This window comes from Thamnophis sirtalis, unplaced genomic scaffold (assembly GCF_051295495.1).
Source record: "Thamnophis sirtalis isolate CommonGarterSnake01/CBP01778 unplaced genomic scaffold, rThaSir2_p1.2 scaffold_3, whole genome shotgun sequence".
NCBI classification, from domain to species: Eukaryota; Metazoa; Chordata; class Lepidosauria; order Squamata; family Natricidae; genus Thamnophis; species Thamnophis sirtalis.
Window position 1 is genome coordinate 73,832,776 of NW_028261383.1, and position 21,903 is coordinate 73,854,678.

The following is a 21,903-nucleotide window of genomic DNA, read 5'->3' on the forward strand; positions in this document are numbered from 1 at the left end:
TAGGATGCCATTAAAGATGTCCATGTGAAAGGAATGATGTACAAATGGATTGAAAAGGACATGGGTCAGTGAAGGCCTATCTTTTAATTGTGAATATTAATGAGTACCATACATAATGGTTTTAGATCAGGGTAGTGAAATTTTATGTATATTATCTTGCGGCTAATCAATACAGATCTGTATTCCACCAAGAGGTAGAATCAAAACAACAAACCTCTTCTTTTCTTCACCTTGTGTATACTTATTAGCATTTGTATCCATGCTCACAAAGATGTTTCTACGCAATTATTTGATTTGTTAATGTCTTTACAGAAAGAGTTAGGTAAGTGAGAGAAAGAAGCAGCTTCTTTTCTCCCTAACAGAATTACTGTACATTGCAATCTATGTATAAAATGTTTTCATCCAATAACTACGTTATGAGCCATAGTGGTGCAGTGGTTAGATTGCAGTACTGCAGACTACTTCTGCTGCCTGCTGGCTGCCTGCAATTTGGCAATTCAAATCTCACCAGGTTCAAGGTTGACTCAGCCTTCCCTCCTTCCGAGGTGGTAAAATGAGGACCCAAGTAGTTGGGGGCAATATGCTGACTCTGAAAACCGCTGTAAAGCAGTATATAATTCTAAGTGCTATTGCTATTGCTATGTGGGTAATGTTTTTAACCATAATTGGTTTAGATGTTGAAGATTAGAAAGGCCCTGCACCCAATGGATCCCTTCCTGTGGTTCAGAACAGATGTGAGCAATCAAATCTAGTTCAAGAGATGGATTGCCTCATCCCACATGCAATATTTTAGCATCTGAGATGTCAATTCCTGAAATTTCATTCTTACGCTGCCCACAATTATTTTACATCATCTAATTGTCACTTTCTGCTTGGCAAAAGAAATGTGAGTTAAGAGCAGAGATTGGGGGGGGGGGGGGTTGAGGGCCTTCCTTCTTTGGAGATCTCCCATGCTTTCTGTAGATGAATTATTTCATTATCACCAGGTGAAATGCAACTAAATTGCATCTTTCACCATCGTAATATACAAATGTTTATACTATGCTTAGCTTCACCTGTTTCTTGCAGAGAAATATATTCTTCATGGAGATGAAACATACGCTGTCTTAAATAGGCTGGTTAACAACAATAAAAAACTCTTTCTCATCACAAACAGTCCTTTTAGTTTTGTGTAAGTATTAACTTGCATGCATTCATCTTGATAAAATTCTCAGTCATGTGCAGACATTAAGAAAGAAATACGAGGACTGAAAATATTCAGTAAAAATAGCTTATCTTAATAGCATCATACGGTTTGGTGACCTGTTAATATTTTTACACATTCTCATACAAGCCTGACTCAAAATTTAATTCTCACAATTGTAAAGATGTACGGTACTTTAAAAAAATGATAAAGTTGAATCCTTTACTTCCCAAAGATTCAACATTGTAGCATACTAAGGCCATACTGTGCTATAATGTTAGGTCTCTATGTGTTTTTCATATCTCAGTTAGCCTTCCCTCTCTTTAATTAAAGTTTCATATTAAAAAAAACTGGAAAGAGCTATTATTTTGTCTATAATATTATTGCTATGTCTCTAATATTCTGGAATACCCAATATCCTACTTCTCATAAGATGATACCGCCTCACATTCTTAGAGGTTTTGGAACAGTTGTAAAAAAATGAGAACTATAAAACAATGTTGTTCTTAGTAAATGTTATAGGAGTGTTTAGAGACATAAAAAACATTCTTTATTTTATCTGATGGTAGGACAACAACTCCAAACATGCATCAAATCAAAGGCTGTATTTGTTCAGTGCCTGCATTCCTTAGTTGTCTATAATCCTACAAATTGCTTTAAGTAATCCCTATGAGAGTCTCAGTGTTGTTGATGGCCATTATATACAGCGGGGCTGATAGCAAATTCTGGCTGCATAGGTCAAATCCACTAGTGGTACCTCATTTTCTAATCCCAGAAAACGGAGGAGGCTTTGAACTTTGCCTAAGAAACTTCTGGGAACAAGGCCTTCCAAATGCTTATAAAGTTAAGCTTTACACTGGGGCCAAGATGCCATTCTCCACTAATCCCCAAGTTGATGAAAAGCCACATATTCTTACCAGCTAACAAAGTTAGTTAGGTACTGTGCTCCTTGCTTTGTGTACTAAATGACATATAATCAGAAATACTGTATGAAGGAACTCTTGAGAGTAGCTACTATTTTGCTTAAGAAAGTGAAGCACTGGAGTTACTTACATTTTCCCCCTATTTGCCTATAGCGACAAAGGGATGAAATACATGGTTGGCAAAAACTGGCAGGACCTTTTTGACATGGTCATTGTGCAAGCAGATAAGCCCAGTTTCTTTACTGATAAGCGAAAGTAAGTATATTGGTTGTATTACATGCATCCATGGAGATATGTATATATACGCAACACACGGAGAAACAAACTTAATAAAGTGCTAAGTTTGCCCACTAACTAACTAACTAACTAACTAACTAACTAACTAACTATCTATCTATCTATCTATCTATCTATCTATCTATCTATCTATCTATCTATCTATCTATCTCTCTGTCTCTCTATCTATCTCTCTATCTATCTCTCTATCTCTATCTCTATCTCTATCTCTCTCTATTTATCTATCTATCTATCTCTATCTATCTATCTATCTATCTATCTATCTATCTATCTATCTATCTATCTATCTATCTATCTATCTATCTATCTATCTATCTATTTCTATATGACTGAGAATTTCATCATATCATGGTGCCATGCCATGAATATTATCCTAGCACCATATTGTGGGAGAGAGGAATTAATTTTGCAAGTGAAACAATTTTAAGGAGTAGATGCCAAGTTATTATGTACAATTAAAAGTCTTGCCAGATTAGGTCACACTTCTAAAACTGTCTTCCAGATTGTGTGTAAGCATATGATTTTTTAAATGACACTTTAATCCTTTGCTTTGGGGTGAAGTCAGGACGACTGAGTGGAGCTGAGCATTTACTGGCCACATGCCTTTCCTAATGCCTACACAGAGTTCCCAGCAGATTTTTTTTTTTGCACCCTGATAGAGAAACATCTGCTGCTGCCTAAGATTGAACTCTCAAGCTTATGAGTGGGAGGCGAGTGTCTTCACCTCTAGACCACCGTACAACTGATGTTGAGGCTTCATTACCCTGTATAAGGATAGACACTGAGCAAAAGAAATTAGAGAAAATTCAAGCTATTCTGTTTGTCATTCATTTATGTGTCTGCATATTCTTTCTTTTGGGTGTGTGTGTGTATATGAATGTGAGTGAGTGTGCATGTGTGCATGCATGTAGTGCAGTGTCAAGTATGTAGTGTTTGAAATGTGAAATTTCACAAAGTCTTGCTTTGAGTGTGGAACTGCTATTTTGAGCACAAGAATTGTTTTGAGCTTGATCTATTTCCAAAATGTTTAAAGTACCTTGTTTTATACATGACTCTCAAAATTCATTTTGTGAAATTTCATGTATATTATGACATTAATTAAACTAGGAGTAGACTGTCTTTTGGTGTCCCAGGGTCATATTTAATCACTTGTAAAATTGAAAGTTTGCAGCAATGGGATGAAAACATACACTGGGTAAAACTCTTTATTATATCACCAGAGCTGGTGTTCTTAGGTTTCTTTCAGGTTATTTTTGTTTTTTCCTGAGTTCTGGGTGGTAAAGTTGTTTCTTCTTCTAGGTAACAATTTAGGTTTAGGCTTACCCTGTTTGTGGGTTTCCTGTTTAAAAATAGTTGGAAATCAACATTCACAGTACAAGTTAGGGCAGTGTTTCTCGATCCCATCAGCTTTAAAATGAAATCTGGGAGTTGGAGGCCACACATCTTAAAGTCTCTGTGAAATATTGGTTTGTGACAAGCTCCAGAAGTTAGAATATGGGGTAAGATAAGTATAACAATATATGCATGGGCCTCAGCTTTCCTAATTTGCTTTATTTAACACATTTTTTCAGTAAATTTGGTTTACATGATGATCTCAGTGCAGGTAGTCCTCGAGTGACGACTAAAATTGAGCCCAAAATTTGTTAAGTGGGTTTGCCCCACTTCATGACTTTTCTTGCCAGAGTTGTTAAGTGAATCACTGCAGTTGTTAAGTTAGTATCATGGTTGTTAAGTGAGTCTGGATTCCCCATGGACTTTGCTTGTCAGAAGGTCGCAAAAGCTGATCACACGACCCTGGGACACTACAACGGTCATAAATATGAACCACTTGCCAAGCACCTGAATTTTGATCATGTTACCATGGGGATGCTGCAGCGGTCGTAAGTGTGAAAAATGGTCATATGTCACATTTTTCAGTGATGCTGTAACTTTCAACAGTCCCTAAATGAACTGTTGTAAGTTGAGGACTGCCTGTACAAGCCTTTCTATTTTATTTCATCGATGTATTACTTGTTATTTATGTATTAATTTTAGTAGCTAAAGTAATCTACTTGAAATTCTTTTCATTTGCAGTTTAAAAACTTTTCTTGTAGCATTTTTGTAGTGAAGCCTATAACGTCAATGTTTTGCCTTTTTGAAGACCTTTCAGAAAAATGGACGAAGAAGGTTCTCTTCACTGGGACAAAATTAACAAACTGGAAAAGGGGAAAATCTATAAACAGGTAAAATTACCTAACGATTTGTCTTTACTTCATGGGGTATTTAATAATGCTGACTTTCTGGAGTTAGTTTCAAATATAATGATAACCATGAAAAATAATTTTTGTTACTTTCCTTTCTAATAACTTAATGTTCTGTTCTACTCCATGTGTTCTTTCTTTTAAATTGTTAGCATCTCCCAATGTTAAAATTGAACAATTGAGATATTGATATGGCAAAAGTTAAATAATGTGTGGTCTGTGCTGGACAATTAACTGTTTTTCCAATTCATATCCACACCTGTTATTTTAAGATTATTCTGTCTCCATTTTTTTCCCTCAAAAAGAAACTGTTTTATGTTTTCTTTGTAGATTTAATAGTCAGTTTCCTATTTTCTTTCTCCTGGGAATTTATATAATCCTGAAAAGTGGTGAGAAGATTGTTATTATTTGGAAGATGATAATGAAAATTTGTTAGTAATATACTTTCAGAACTTCAGGACTTATTTTGAACTGGAATGCTAATTTAAACCAAACCCTGGGAACATTTTATTGCTGAAGCCATATAATTTGGAACACAGTGATTTCATGCTAATTGAACAGGGGTTTGAATCTTGCTTTTATTCAGCGAGCAAGAATCACTCACATTCATAGAGACATGCTCAGAATTTTCCATCAACGGATTTCCATTTTAGACATCTCTTTGACTCTTATAGCGATTCATCAACTCTGAAGTCAGTTTTGCACAGCATAGGATGCAGAGAGGTTTAATTAACAAAGGTTGCCTTCTTTGCCTTCTGTTGAATCTCATTGAATCAGAAGCCTTCCATAGCTGGAATAAGACCTTCTTTCCATGGGAATCTCGTATGGGATCCAGGCCAATGACTGTGACATTATTCAGATATACGTATAATAAAGGCAAAATATGAAGAAATGACGTATTTGCAAATGGGAACCCTCTGGGAATGAGGCTGGGAAACTAGAAACTACTTTATGGATTCATACCATATGTGAGCTTATACATGAGCAGATAATTTTCAGTTTTTGAAATTATTTTGGCCTGTATCTTTATTTTTGTTCCTGTATAAGAGACTGTAATGTGGAAGTCAACAAATTAGCATTTTCAGATCACTGAGACCGTGGGTAATTGATACTTACGTCCGGTTAACATTTCCACTGAAATTGGCATAATGGTCCTTTGTTTTGTATCAAGCACAAAAATGTCTTTTGATTAGAGAGTTAAACAGAGACAGAGAGCTTCAAGCATGACCATGATGGTTTCAGACTTACGTCGAATGTGTTATGTCAATAATAATAAAAGAGAAAACTTGACTTGGTTTCCCATTTTTAATACCTAGTAGAGGGAGACTAAATTGTTCATAGAAAGGTTGACCTATGAAATAACGGGTCTGCAGCAATCCTTACCAAAACAAATGTATATCTTGCTTTGAAAACCCTTGCTTTGAGGCATGAAATATTTCAATAGGACCTAGATTCGGGATATCAAGTTTAAAACAATATTTCAGCACAAATTCGGTAGGTAACAAACTATCACGGTTTTTCAGTTTATTTACTGAAGCAGTGGCTTAATTTATAACATTATTTGGGGAGGGGATTTAAAGTTTTCCCATTAGAGCTGCAATAAATTGTTTTAGACATCTAGTAGTGTGTGTTTTTCTGATTGTGTAAGGAAAAAAATACAGTAATCATTTATACAAATGATAGGATTATAAGCTTGGTTTTAAGGAATTCCCATTTTCTCTCATTTGATTCACGTTCCCGTGAGAACTCCTTAAGCCTCTATCTCTAGCCATTTTTAAATAAGCAGCCCATGATGAAGAAATGTTTTTCCTTTGCTCTGTAGAAAAATCAAAGTGCTAAGAAATGTATTTTCTTGACCTTTTCAAGCCAAGCATGCAATGTTTTCCTTTGCTTTAAAGGAACTGGATATTCGGTTTATTCTCACTTTCTTTCTTTTTTCTACATTTCAGGGCAATCTGTTTGATTTTCTGCGGCTAACAGGCTGGCGTGGGTCCAAGGTCCTTTATTTTGGTGACCATTTGTACAGTGACCTTGCAGTAAGTTCTGCAAACCCCTCTTTTTTTTAATCAGCCGACGTCAGTGTCACTTAATGTTCTGTGTCTGCTACGGAGACACAAAGGGTTTGTTTTGTGCTTATTGGATTAATCAGTGTTGTTTATCAAGATATAGAATGGAAAATATCCAGATCTTAGAGCTTGTCATTTTGCAGTATCCATAACCCGTTAAATTGTATTACACAGTTCCGTTTTAACCAAGTTTTAAAAACCAAAATAGAGTTTAAAAGTTTTATTTCTCTAGGTTGTATTCTTTTGAATACTTTTTCATCCTAAGCACCTATGTATAGTAACATATTTTTTTAAAATAATAATTCCTTAACCTGTTTGTAACAGTTTTCTTATTTTAAAATCAAAATTGTGTGATCTCTCTCTCTTTCTCTCTCGTTCTCTCTCTCTCTGTCTATCTCGATATATATATATATATATATATATATATATATATATATATATATATATATATATATATATATATATATATATATATATATATATATATATATATATAACTAACTTTCTATTTCTCTATCTATCTCTATCTATATATCTATCTATCTGTATCTCTGTATCTGTATCTCTGTACCTTTCTATCTATATCTGTCTGTCTATCTATCTATCTATCTATCTATCTATCTATCTATCTATCTATCTATCTATCTATCTATCTACTATCTATATCTTTCTTTCTTTTTCTCTTTCTATCTATATCTTTATTGCCCCTATATCATATCTATCTATCTATCTATCTATCTATCTATCTATCTATCTATCTATCTATCTATCTATCTATCTATCATCTATTTTATCTGAGAAGACAAACATTTCTGTCCCAATTAATTCTCCATCAGGATTCATCCTCATATGTAAATGGAATGTTGATTTATAGAAATTTCAGCACACAATGTAGAAATGAAATATTTTGTTGTGATGTCCAGCTCTCATCTCTTATGACAGCAATGCCACAGCATTCTTTATTGTCAGATTTAGTTTGGGGAGGTAGGGTGGGGACATGAAAATGAAGGATGCTACAGCTAAAAAAAGAAACATGGAAGAAGCCATGTGCACCAGCAGTTCACCATAAATTTTGAAACTAAAGATTCACAGTTTTGAAGATACAGTATCTTTTCAAACTGAAGGGAGGATGGATAGCTATCTGCACACCCTTATTGGGACGTATGCCACTATTATGAAATCTCTTCAGAGTACTGCTTTATTTAATTTTTATTCAATGATAACATTGGCTTCTTTGTTAGATATTTGGTGTCATAATTTTAGACATGTATTGTGTTTTATGAAAACCACTTTGATATTTCATTTGGATATTTTTTGCTAATCACACAACAAAGAAAACAGGCCTTGGGATGTCAACCACTTGAAATATTGATTTAGACAATGCCTGTTTAAGTGCAGGCAACTTTTCTGCAAATGTGTGCTGTTATTGTGCCTGGTTAATTAATTTCCTTTTGATGCTGTTTTAGAAACAGTACAGCAACATCAGGCATTTTTACAGAACAGTCTGTTAATACTATTAAGCTAAAACCACCCTTTAGCCATATATTTTTTTACTGTTAAGTACTCAAAATCTTAAAGGAGTTCTCAAGGAATATTGGTTTTTAAACATTCTGCATTATTAGGGGTTTTTCTCTTTATTAAAATGTAAAAATGAAAAAGGAGGAGGCAACTCATTTTGCAATTCTTGAACAGATTGTTTTAGGGTTGTTGTTTTTTTAGAAGTGGGGCCAATGCATTCCTATCCTGGAGGGTCATTCCAGGTTCAAAATCCAAAATTGCCATACGATTATCATACTTAACAAGGCTAGTAACTTAGGGAAAACCCAGAGGTTTATGTATAGATTTATAAATAGGTATCTTTCTGATTGCATTGGACAAGAAATAAATGCTTCAAATAAGCAGACAGGGCTATTTTTGTAAACTGGATGAAAAATGTGTCCCCCGCCCTTTATGATCCGAGGTGGCTCAGTGGCTAGGGTGCAGTACTGCAGGCCACTTCAGCTGACTGCTATCTGCAGTTCAGCGGTTCAAATCTCACCGGCTCAAGGTTGACTCAGCCTTCCATCCTTCCGAGGTGGGTAACATGAGGACCCAGACTGTGGGGGCGATATGCTGACTCTGTAAACCGCTTAGAGAGGGCTGAAAGCCCTATGAAGTGGTATATAAGTCTAACTGCTATTGCTATTGATGTGCCTCATTATGCAAAAGGAAACTATATAAGTGAGCTACTGAAGGCTTTTTCTATGAGGCTGACTCACAGGATGTTAAGTCAGTAAGTCACTCCACTGTCTTTCTCCTCTTCTGTTTAAGGACCTCATGCTACGTCACGGTTGGAGGACAGGTGCCATAGTTCCAGAATTAGAAACAGAAATACGAATCATCAATACAGAACAATATATGCACTCTTTGACCTGGCAGCAAGCTCTTACAGGACTTCTGGAGAGAATGCAGGTAAAATAGACTGAGCTAGATTAAGTAGTACATGGGCATCACTGCATAGTTGTCATTTCCTTCAATTAGATTAAGCACAGTTCTTAGATAGGCTTTCTTGATTGTGTTGTATTCTGAAATGTTTTCTGCAAATATTGGAATATGTGAGGCTTTTTTTTCTTTTAGAAACCTCATCTTTAGAAACAGCATTGTTCAGTCACTGGTCTTTTGCTTTAATTTTCTTCTTTTATTTTAGATGTATCAAGATGCAGAGTCAAAGCAAGTGCTTTTGGAGTGGATGAAAGAGCGACAGGAGATTAGGTGAGCTATCTTGGTTATGATATGTTCTTTTATTTGTGAAATATTCTAGGAATGGTTTAAAATACATGCTTTACAAATTGCAAGCCTAATGTTCTGTTTTAAGTAACATAGTGTTACAACTTTTTAATTGGTGCCCTGTAAAATATGTTTATATTGTGAAACAGTTTTATGTTCTGGAAAGATAAAGAATTTGCAGGTTTGGAACTTCTGGATTTCTCATTTTTGGCTTTGATAAAGATTTGTTTTTTTATTTCTTTGATTTTACTTTTCCTCGTGGCTCACTTTTGTTTGTTTGCTTTTTCCCGGAATCATATTTTCTCTTAAAATTTTTGAATTTCTTTATGCTTCACTTTTTAAAAGCTCACCGTATCTCCTGATTTTGTCCTATTTCTTTTTTTTTCTTGTGCTCTAAAGAAGAAACAAACCATTTTTTTTTCAAGATTAATCTTTTATTACATTTTCCTTTTCCTTTATACAATCACTTAAATACTGTGCAGTTAAAAAGAAGAAGCAATAAACAACTCATAACACTTCTATCCTACATACACCCTTCCTTCTATCCCTCCAACTTTCATTTCTCCCTTCCAACAATCCCCTCTTCTACTTCCCCTCCCCCTCAGCCATTCCTTTCTCCCCTTCCCACCATCTCACCCTCCTTACATTCCCTTCTCACTCCCTCTTAATTCCCCCCTCTTCTTTCCCTCTACACCTCGCTTCGGTGTATTTCTAGTATTCATTGGTCTATTTGTTTTGTACTAAAACAAAAGAAAAATAAAAGGAGAAGAAAGAAGAAAAGAAAAAAAAAAGAAAAAAAAGAAAAAAGCAACAGTATCCAAGTGCATTCATTGTTCTGAAAATTGAGTCTATATTTCCACCCTCCCCCCCACCCACCCCCTGAACCCCCCTCCCTGATCCCCTTCCGACTTCCCAGATCCCATTCCCGGCATCGTTCTTTATCAAGCAAAGTCTGGAGTATATTGAAACCAAATAGATTAGAAGTTACAAAAAAATAAAAATAAAATAAAGAACAAAAAAGAAAAGAATAATAAAAAGAAAAAAAGGGGGGAACCCCCCCCCCCAAGAAAGAGAAGTCAATAAACTCTCTAACATTAAACTCAGCTTCTCATTATTTTTAAAATCTTAAACATATAAATGTTTAAGATTCCGCATATAAATTTTATACCTCCCATCCTGCCTTTACCCGTGTCCGCATATATATTTTATCCTCATCCATTGCTCCTCTCATATTTACTCCACCCTCATGTAGACTCTCTCTCTTTCTTAACCTTGTATTCAAATAACAATTTATACAAAAATCAGCTTACATTCTGGATCAAGGTAATCTAATTGAACTTTCACTACCCTTTCATCTACCCCACGCCACCCGACTCCATTCATCTCAAACCACAATCCAAGAAAACTACGATCTCCGCTCTCCTCGCCCCAAAGAATAGATCATGCGCAGTTTAAATTAAGATTCAAACAAGTCTTATATAAGTCCCATACAATATATGTCCAAATTCAGCACCGCTTCTTTCAGTCTCAATATCTCTTCATCGGTATACAGCTTTGTCATTTTATACCAGACAGGAGTCCTGAAATTTTATTCAGATTAAAAATTTAAGAAGTATTTTAAAGGCATAGCTGGATCTTTATTCTTTACTCTTCTGCCCTTCCAGAAGGGGAAAGCAACACCCTCCGCCTTGTAGCCACGTGTCCCGCTACTTATCTTCTCCTTCTCCTTGTCTTTCTCCAAGTCCGGGTGAATCAGGAAGTCCCGCCTTCAGAGTTTTGTAGTAAAAATCTCGGGCTTCGCACACAGAATTGAGACGATATTTTTGGTTCTCAAATGTGACTGTGATACCAAATGGCACTTCCCATTTATATTGTATCTGAGAATCTCTGAGTTTTTCAGTTAAGAAAGTGTAGTCTCTCCTTGCTCTTAATATTTAAGATGGTATTTCTTTAAAAACAATCAAGTCCTGTCCATCGATTCGCAGCCTGTTATTGTAGAACTTCTGTATTATCGCATTTCTGGATTCTCTTGTGGTGAAGTATATAATTATGTCCCTCGGAAGCTGTCGTTGTTTTGCTACACACGAGTTCTGGCGATAAATTTTTTGAATCTGCCAATCAAAGTTAAATCCCGGACTTCCCACCGAACGTCTGAAAGCCTCAAAAAAGGTCTGTTTCAAATTCTCCTGTTCCTTTTCACGCAATCCTCTGACTCTTATTGCAAACGCAGTCTTATTGTAATTTATCATAACGAGTTGTTTTTGAGCATTTTCAACTTCCTGTTGTAACGTTTGAATTTTAGATGTCAAATTAGAATTAGCTTTTTCCAAAAGTTCCAATTTGTCCTCCATTTCAGAAACATAGTCTATCATAACAGTCATAACTCCGATCATATCTTCCCTTGTTTGAGCAATCTTGGCATCCAGTTTATCATATAAGTCCGATAAAAGTTGTTTAATTTCCTGTCTGAACTCTTTAAGGGTTTCAAAAAGAAATTCTTGCATTAAGAGATCTCCAGTAGAGGGTGTGGGAGGCAAGGGCAGCGATTTTGTAACAATTTCTTGAGATGTATTATTAAGGAAACGCTTAGACTGCTTCGATTTGGGAGCCATTATAAAAAACGCACAAACAAACAAGCAAACAAACAAAGTCTCTGCTCCCCTCGGTTTTAAATGGGATACTATTTATAGACTTTTAACAGTTAATAAGGAGAAGTCTTCAGGAGAATAGAGCTGATTGAGTGTGTCATATATCAAACGCAGAAGCTATAAAATCGCCATCTTGTAACGCAGCTGGATAAGAAAGCCTTTTACAAAATTGAAGCTGGTATTTTGAATAGTAATAAGAAAAAAATTTACGACTTCAAGTTAATATTTGGTTTTGAAGCCATTTCAAAATTTATCTGCCTGCAGTTAATAAAACTCTATTGCCTGAATATGCAGCTTTAAGTAAAGAGGCTGAGTTCCCCTTTTATTTTGAAGTTTAAGGCTTGGCAAAACTTTCAGTGAGTAAACATTGTAACAAGACCGTTCAGCAGATTCATCACCATTTAACTTCCAGATAAGCAAAGTTAATGAAGGAGTAAAATTCTTGTAGAAATGAAACTAATTAAAAAGCTTCTGCTGGCCTATTGTGAAACCAAAACATATGATAAGCAATCTCTTTTGTTTTGAATTCTTGTGAGAATTAACAAAAAGTGTTCATTATTACCGGAGAAACCAGCCTGCTCGGCGCCATTTTAAAAGCCTCTAAGTAAATAATTTTTCGGAGGAGAAAAAGAAAAGAAGCTAAAATGTTGATAAACAATTATTGTCCACGGAAACGGATTCAGCTCGTGATAAGATTAAATCAAACAAAACTTTGAACTGAGTGGGGGAGACCTACTTTGTCCTGCACAAGGCAGTTTGAAATTCCCAGCACGGACAGCCGTTCTGCCTTGGGCTAGCCCCCCTTTCCCTGCAAGCACAAAAGCTGCAAAAATCGAAGAGCATTTGCCAGCAAAACAATTTCTTCTTTCCTTCTTGCCTGAAGGATAAGAAAACCTGATAAGATGTCAGATGGAAGATCCTCTAAACAGGTACGTAGCCAGGAATTCGGAGGCAGCTGATTTTTTTGCTGCCACCACCAGCAGGCTCCTCCCAGGAAGTCCCAAAACAAACCATTTTCTAAGATAGTCAGAAAGAGAAAAAATGCACAATTGGGATGGAACTAGCTGATCATTCAACCAAAGCTAGAGACCAACTTTTATGGTACACATTCTTTCTCTTCTGGAGGTAGCAGGATAAGGTGGCTCATTATGGAATGCTTCTGTAATATCAGTACATTTTCTATATTCTTTTCTATTCCTCTCCAAGGTTCTCTATCTAACTCTATTATACCCACTTCTTTCCTTTCAGGTCACTTGCAAAGAACCTGTTTAACCCCCAGTTCGGTAGCATTTTTCGAACCTTCCACAACCCAACCTACTTTTCTCGAAGACTGATTCGTTTTTCTGATATTTACATGGCATCCATTAGTTGCCTACTGAACTATGATGTGAATTTTACATTTTATCCTCGCCGAACGCCTCTACAGCATGAAGCTCCTCTTTGGATGGATCAGCTCTGCACAGGTTGCATGAAGACTCCATTCTTAGAAGAAATGGTGCACATTCGATAAAAGGGATTATGACGTGCATAGTAGAATCTTAGCTTACTTTCAGGGGAGTGCTGCTACTTTTTGATCATTGTTGTGCCTCTTTTCTGAGCAATAGTAAGGTACCTGAGATAAATGAATAGAAAGGTGACACAAATTTTACATCTGAAATCCTGGTGGTAAATTATATTAACCATGCTTGATTATTTTCTAAGAATAAGTTTTAAATTTGGCATCTGTAATTTAGTCACAGCTGTCTTTGTGTGCTCAGAAGGGTTAGACATGTTGGTCGGGTTGTAGTGATTCTGGCTATAGAGATTACAAATCTATTTCCTCTTTAGAACAACATATTCAAAATTTAACTTCCACATGAATCCTTGCTAACATCACATATACAATATATGAAATAATAGAAATTTAAATAGTTCCTATTCAGTTCGCCAATCAGTTCGCATTCAGTTACAAATTTGAAGATACTAACTGATGTATTTCTAACGAATTGAGTATAGTACAGGTCTGTATAAACCAGATATGCCATTAGACCACATTCATTCATTCATGTGTGAAGTGACCTCACTCAGATTCACTATTTGATAACATCAGTTAATGTGATATTAAGTATGTAATGGCTCATTTACACAGTCAAGCCATCACCTGATGCTGAGTTTATCAGATGATGTATATTTATATATTAAAGCACCCCTAGTTAACATACAAAAAAGCAGGTTTTCGTAACAGTAGGTGAATAAATTATCTTAAATTGAGTAACCTATTTTATAAAATGCTAATTTACTTACTGAATCTATAAGAATTTTTAGACATCTAAGCATAAATAGATGTGTAGATTAACCTGTCCTCTAGATATTGTATGCATAACTAGGATAATAAAAGATTAAAATAGTGATTGCTAGAGTCATTACCCAACTATAATGGAAAGGATTTTTCCTCTATTCTATCACTAACAGCCCACATATCAGCAAGAGCTAAAACAATCATCAGAAAACAAGTCAGAAGCTTATGTAGTATAAAAATAGTGGTCTCTTAGGAATGGTGAATCATCAAAACCAAATTGTTTTGTGTTTCAGAATTTGCAGGGACTTACCACGACCTTTTAAACTTAATTCAGAGATGCTCTTTTTTTAAAAGCCTTAGAGAAGGCTTATGTCTTAGATTAGATGTAAGTGTTGCGGGATTCTTATTTGTTCTGCATTTGATCATGTATTGCCAGTCAGGGCCATTGCTGTATCAGTCAGATATAAGAGATACATATTGGGAATGAAATGTCCTTGAATTGGAAGCTCTTATTTAAGGCTGGATTTAGGAAACTGTGTATATTAAGGTCAAACTTATGTGTTGGGTTTTACCTGTTAGGTTCTGAAATGCTGCTATAATTCAAGTTATATCTATAAATGAAATAATGATTGACTAAGGCTACTTAGATTATTAGAACTATTCAAATTCTTACTAGAGATGGTTTTCAAGGCATTGGCTTTCAAAGAATGGAAGAACGCTTGAATATTCCAACAAGATACTGAACCAAAGAAATCTTTGAGTAGTTACTATGTTTGTAGTTTGTGATTTCATGTTAGGGTCACATTGGGTGGTCTTCTGGATGCTAGATGCAAGATGATTACAAATTGGAAATTGGATGTTGTATACTGGAGGAGTCGAGGTGGCGCAGTGGTTAAATGCAGCACTGCAGGCTACTTCAGCTGACTGCAGTTCTGCAGTTCGGCTGTTCAAATCTCACCGGCTCAGGGTTGACTCAGCCTTCCATCCTTCCGAGGTGGGTAAAATGAGGACCCGGATTGTTGTTGGGGGCAATATGCTGACTCTGTAAACCGCTTAGAGAGAGCTGAAAGCCCTATGAAGGGGTATATAAGTCTAACTGCTATTGCTATTGCTATTGCTACTGTACTCCACATAATTTTTTAAAAAGTTTTTCAAAAAGTGCCTACTTTTCAAACTTTTGAAGCATTATCATATAAGTTACCTCCTACCCAATTTAAAAAAAAAACACTGTGATGATTAAGATTGTAGCGTCTTAGAGCATATGGATCATATTAAGACTGACAAATTGCTAAGAATGCTGTTGGCTATTTGATATTTCTTTTCTATCCACCCCTCAAACCAACTTGAAGACTTGGGGCAAATTAACACCCTATCCAAGTTAGGACTTCTGCACTTTGTACTGCCACTTCAGGAGAAAGACTCACTGTGCACATAAGCTAACTTGCCATAGTTACGTATGGAAAATAGGAATGTATATGATGATTTTCTGTAATTGTGTCTGTTCTATAGAAAATTGTTATAGTAGGAAAGATCATGGATGTTGCCATCATTAGGGTTGCATTTATGGAACTTTTCTCTGGAGATACCTGTTTCTTCCTTCTCTCTCTGAGGCTGTGTCTTAGCTTTTCCAATCCATAGGAAATGTTTTATTGATGAACTACTTTTACATCCATATTTTGCCTCTAAAAGAACACTGAGAGCAAAAGGTAGAAGTTGCATCATGAAAGAGGCATCAGGGTAGATGAAAGTAGGGATACCATGGTGCAGTATTGTAGCTTGAGCTAGGCAGCTGCCATTTTTAAATACTGATGAGGCCTAAAATACCAGTGAACTTCCTAAACTCTGTTTGGTAAAGACAGTGTCTGTTACTTTTCAAGGTAAGGCTGATCAGCAAAAGCTAGATAGTTTAGAAATAGGCGATTAAAAACATGGAAAATAATTTGATGTTTTTCCAAAATTGGGTACAATGGTTAATTCTGATTCCTGTGTCTGTCCACTGAATAAAATATTGTGTTTATCTTTTCCAGAATTGTGTGTGTAATTTCCCATACTTGATCTAAATGGAATGTTCAAATACATGATATTGGAATGACAATATTTGTTGTTGCGAGGGTGAGATATCGATGTGCTTGGTTACTAGGCATAACACCATTTATTTTTTACAAAAATAATACATTGTTTCATTGTGGAATAGTCTTACAATTAATATATTTCCGTTTTCTTCATGGGAAGAGAGAAAGAAACAATGCTAATTATAAGGCAAAGAGAGATAATTGGCATCTTTACTGGTAGCATGTTGATGTAGTTATGCTTACCTAGTAGTAAAAAATGTTAATAATTGCTTTACAGTGCATTAACATTCAGAATGTTTACAAATATGTGCTGTCTACAGTTTACCGGTAAGGTCAGTAGTGCAGTTTCAAAGTTAATTTGTTCATTCATTAAATCTGAACTGAAATTTCATTGGCCCAGACAGGGTTCTCACAGTATCCATTTGCCAGACACATTCATGAGTCATTCTTAAGTAGATAATTGAAGTTTCATGGACAGGATCCAAAGAATTCTGTGCATGCTACATACATCTTCAAGTTCTTTCCATTCATATTACAGTTACACTCAGAACTTATTACTGTAGGTCTCTAAAAAGAGGCAATGCAACATGAGGGAGTGGATTCTAAACAAAAAAAAAATGGAAATGATTTATGGGATTGTAAATGCCGATAGCTCTTTCGATCATAATTCCTTCCCATAATCTTTAAAAGGAATAGAATTGAGGTATGTGAAATGTTTCTTCAAAATTTCTGGAATTTTTGTATCCTGGTTTGTATTACAGCATATTATTATTCTCCAAGAATGTCTTCAGTATCAACAAAATCTTCTTTGTGGAGAGACTCCTGAAACAAAGATACAAAAATGGTCAGTTAATCTGTAACATGGAGATAGGTGGCATATAAATTTAAATAAATAATCTAAATTCATAAGTTCAGGCAAATAAAACCAAGAACAGAATATGACCAGTTCCTCCAGTTACCAGTATATTGGATTTCATAGGTGCATTCAAAAGATAACACATTTTATATGTTCTGGTTACAGTCAGAGGAACTAAAGTGGAATGGCGTGTTCAAATACATTTTTTCCCATCTGCAGCAAGATTCCATCTAAAATATGTGACTCCCACTCAGTATGCTGAAGATAGAGACCGTGGATTTGGCTGCACAAAGGAATCCTTCAAAAGTAGTCATTTTCTGCACAGAGTGTGCCATGTATGGGAACAATTTGGCTATCCCTAGCTTTGGTTGCAATGTAGATAACAATTGCATTATGGGTTGGTATCTGAAAATAGTCAACATTCGTGTTTTAGTTGTCTTACCTCAAATGGCTCATAGATCGAGATATCTGCTCCATAAATAGGATTTGGAATGGATACTAAGTGTGGGCTCCTTCCTTGCCAGGAAGGTTCATCATCATCTAGCTCAGCCTATAAGTAAACAGATTAAGTATGACTTTGTTCTTTAAACTATACAGTAATAAGGAATCGGCATATTTTAGCAAACCTGAATAGAGAGCTAAGACAAAGTGATTTAGCCAAGGAAGTTTAAAGCTAATTTGAGATGTTGTATACTAATATACTAATACTCTTTCATTTTTGCTAATGTTGGGAAGGACTTACAGATGTTATAGCCCAACAGAACTGGCAGACATGGCTGGAGAAGGCTGTTATAACAATAAAAATTAAATGGTGCCGTTTGATTTGGATGAGGTTCTACAACCACTAATGAAATTATAAAAAAAAATTACAGAATTCTTTCTACCCAAGTTCTGTTGAAAGAATACAAAATTATTATTTTTAATTTTTTTTTTAGTTACGAGCAAAGCTGAGGCATGGATTTACCTACCCTAAAATAGCGAAAGTGGATCAGTTGGTTTCTCTTTTTGAGGCAGAAATAGGATAATCCAGCGATAGTTGTACAGAGCAGAATTATAGCAAAAACGGTGCTTATGCCAATTGTCAGAGCAGCAGATGGTTTCACAGTAGTCAAAACCTGTAAAAAGCAATGTTATTTTCAAGTCACATCTTAATGATAATTTATTACTGTTTCATGACATTTTGGACCCCCAAATTAAATTCCAGTGTGGTTCAGAATAGCAAAACATCTGCAAGGAACAATCTATTAAAAAGAGGACTCTGCTGGTTTTGTTTAAATGTAAATATATTTTTTCAAACATCCTTAATATTATAGCTAAGGTTTTTTTTTTTTAAAAAAAGACAAAGCAAAATAAAAGCTGGGTTTCTTGTGATATTTGTGTAATTTGCACTTTGGTTTTATGTACAACTACATTTAAAAAGATACACATAAAGTAATCTGATTTCACTTTTTATTGTTTTGTTTACTCTGCTAATGTTTTGCATTGGCTAGAGTGAAAAAGCAAAGTGAAAGATTCATCTGGAGTTCGTCTCTTTGGGCATCAGAAATATGGTTAGAGACATGGTTAAATAGTATGATATTACCAATTCTTGTGAAGTTTCCCAAGATTACATGGGAGTTTGACGAAAAATGGGATGAAAATGCTCAAATCTTGTGAGAGCTACCATTTTAAAATAGTTTTGATTGTTCTAATGGTTAAGGCAGGAGGTTGTGAGTTCAGGTCCTGATTGTGAGTTAGCCATGAAAGCCAGCTGGGTGACTTTGGGCCAGCCACTCTGTCTCAGCCCAAACCCATTTCACAGGGTTGTTGTGGGGAAAATGGGAGAAGGAAAATGTGTTGGATATGTTCACTGCTTTGAGTTGTTTGTAAGAAAATAAATAAATAAAGGTAGGATATAAATAAATACATGCACTTGTAGAATACTATTTTAGATCTTAATTCATAAAACAGGGAAGGGAGAAATGCAAAACATTTTCTTGTTTCTCTAAAAAAGGAACTGGTAACTAACCTGGTTATACTGCAGAGGTACCTTCAAAGGACTCTGAATAGCATGAATAATCCCATTGGAGGCGGCAATATCCCATTCAACAATCACTGTATTGTTAATCGCTTCAGAAACCTGGTGCAATAAAAGTGAACCAAAGATTTTTAGTTTATCATTCACTGCAAATGAGCTGTGAAAACTTTAAAAAGTTCAAGGCTTAAATCCACCAATGTCTCAACATTGTCCAAAAAGATCAGGCAGAGGGGTTCATGGCTAAGTGGCTGTGTAAAGAGAATTGATACTTACAATGAAAAAAGTATGGCTCAATGATTCTGCAATGGAAAGATTGTATCCTGCTTGGGAAGGTATTATTGTACCAGCTGTGAGATTGAAGCTTGAGAGGATAACGTCACGTAGTGATGCATGAAGTTTTACATCCTTCAGTGATAAAGACTAGGAAAACAAACAAAAGATACAGCTCAAACCAAAGTTATTTTACTGATGGAAAGAAAGCCAATTGCATAGATATACAATATGGTATTGCACTATATTATTTGTATGGCACCTACTTGAATGTACTTTTTCAGAAGTCAACTGGACTTCCCTGTTTTTGAATGGCTGTAGCCTTTATTCAGTCCTCTATACCTTAACAGTGGTTCCATTGTACTGTACATGCCTTTAGCCTGCACACATTGATGTCAAAGGGGCAAAAGAAAGTGCTGGGCCCTGTAGTTACAGTGGATCCATTCATTACATTGATTAAATAAAGAGGTACCCTGTAGGTCATCTAGTCCAACCCCCTGCTTAAGCAGAAGACCCTATACCATTTCCGACAGATGGCTGTCCAGTCTCTTCTTGAAAGCTTCCAGTGATGAAGCACCCACAACTTTTGAAGGTCAGCATTGGTTGCTGACATATGATTGTAAACTTGTAGGCCCATCAAAAATGAAAGGACCATAAGAAGGACCTAATAAAGTTACCCACCAACTTATAGGAAAAAATGGCAACTTCCACTGTACAACATACAGTAAAAAGAAACACCAATTTTTCAAAGTAAAGAGAGAAAGTGAGAGCAAATGTTTCATTGGTAGTTAAAACAGAAGACTGTTTTTGCTCTAATTTTGCTTTGTTTTCAGGGCTGAGCATATTACTTTTTATTCAAGTAAAGCCCATAAAGTACATAAGTGTATATCTACATCAGGGGTCTCCAACCTTGGCAACTTTAAGCCTGCCGGACTTCAACTCCCAGAATTCACCAGCCAGCAAAGCTATTCTGTTTCCAGTCCTTCTAATGCAGGATATCCTTGCACTGGCATATTATGAGAATTTCTCTCCTTTTTCTCATTGGGAGTCAATTTTAGTAATCAGAAAATGTAAACAAAACCTTTAAGACACTCTTCCTGTCCTTTTGTTGATTACTAAAGGTTGTTTCATTTAAGGCAGACAATTCAGAAGATAATCTGGAGTTCTATTAGGATTATGTTTGATAATATTACGCAGTGTTCTTTGCTGATGAAGCCATTCACATTTAAACAATGCAAGTATGAGTGCTGTATGATTATCTAAACTCAATGCTTTTACTAAAACACTAATTACAATTGCATTGAAAGTTCACATTGGGATAGTTTAACCTACTATGAATAACCCTACCATAGTTTAGCTGCCCTTGCCCTCCCAAAGTACCAAAGCACTTAAAAATTTGGAGAAAATTATAAGAATTCTTCCAGTTGCTATCCTACCACAAAGCTAAAATACCAGGATTTCATAAGGAAATGGAATATATATTTATTCATTAACTTCTTCTGCAGTTGCTTTAAAAGAATCTGAATTTACTGCTATGCTACAACTAATAGCTTTACTAGAAAATAAGGCCCAATCAAAGGCAGATAGTTTATCTGCATGGAACTCATAGGCTGTACATCAAAGATATTAACTTGACTCAATTTATTTTTCATTATTTGTTTTTGTTGTTGTTTTTAAGATGGCACAAAATTATTCCCCCTTCCAACTAAGACCACACCACCACTGTCCATTTTGTGATCCTTACTGTATTATCGCCAAAGCCAGAGTTCAAGGGTACAAAAAGAGTTTTATAAGCGATGTCCTCAGAGAGGAAATTTAAAAAATCTACTCCTTCTTGAGTGGTATTAGCAAAATCCAGAATTATCTGAAAAAGAGGAAGGAAAACATGATTAACCAGGAGTATTACTATGTTCAACTCAAATATATCAAAGGGACCATTTCTAAGCAGCACCTAAAGTAAATAGCAAATTTGAATTTCCCTCCCATCCTAAACTGAGGGACATTTGCAAAACAATACCCTGTCCCTGGGTAAAAGTAGGTGGATAACAGCAATTTGGCAGATCAAAATTTAATTTTAATCTCCCACTTGTTTTTCAATGTAGCTTATTTTTTCCCTTTAAAGAAATAAAAGACAGGTGACGGATCCTTTAAGGAATAGTTGAATATAGTTTCATTAATTCTGGTATTTGATCTGAATAATGAGACACTATTGTGGAGCATTCAGAAAGTTGCATAAATTAGTTTTATTAAGAACAAGTTATGTTTATCCCACCCTTAAGAAAACACC

The 21,903-nt window shown here is 35.5% G+C and overlaps 2 protein-coding genes across 2 annotated transcripts in view; one reads left to right on the forward strand and one right to left on the reverse strand.

Moving 5' to 3' along the window:
• Positions 1 to 15,032, forward strand: part of NT5DC2 (5'-nucleotidase domain containing 2) — a 32,452-nt gene extending 17,420 nt beyond the window's left edge. The window contains exons 7-14 of the mRNA XM_014066762.2: positions 4 to 64; positions 1,069 to 1,171; positions 2,260 to 2,361; positions 4,544 to 4,625; positions 6,593 to 6,679; positions 9,020 to 9,160; positions 9,396 to 9,460; positions 13,372 to 15,032. Of these exons, the coding sequence (XP_013922237.2) occupies positions 4 to 64; positions 1,069 to 1,171; positions 2,260 to 2,361; positions 4,544 to 4,625; positions 6,593 to 6,679; positions 9,020 to 9,160; positions 9,396 to 9,460; positions 13,372 to 13,633 (903 nt within the window). The 3' untranslated portion in view covers positions 13,634 to 15,032. The remainder of the gene's footprint in view (positions 1 to 3; positions 65 to 1,068; positions 1,172 to 2,259; positions 2,362 to 4,543; positions 4,626 to 6,592; positions 6,680 to 9,019; positions 9,161 to 9,395; positions 9,461 to 13,371) is intronic.
• Positions 15,033 to 16,653: 1,621 nt separating this feature from the next.
• Positions 16,654 to 21,903, reverse strand: part of STAB1 (stabilin 1) — a 110,874-nt gene continuing 105,624 nt past the window's right edge. The window contains exons 64-69 of the mRNA XM_087708218.1: positions 21,361 to 21,480; positions 19,620 to 19,766; positions 19,338 to 19,448; positions 18,298 to 18,444; positions 17,772 to 17,879; positions 16,654 to 17,295 (exon numbers count right to left, since the gene is read on the reverse strand). Of these exons, the coding sequence (XP_087564344.1) occupies positions 17,242 to 17,295; positions 17,772 to 17,879; positions 18,298 to 18,444; positions 19,338 to 19,448; positions 19,620 to 19,766; positions 21,361 to 21,480 (687 nt within the window). The 3' untranslated portion in view covers positions 16,654 to 17,241. The remainder of the gene's footprint in view (positions 17,296 to 17,771; positions 17,880 to 18,297; positions 18,445 to 19,337; positions 19,449 to 19,619; positions 19,767 to 21,360; positions 21,481 to 21,903) is intronic.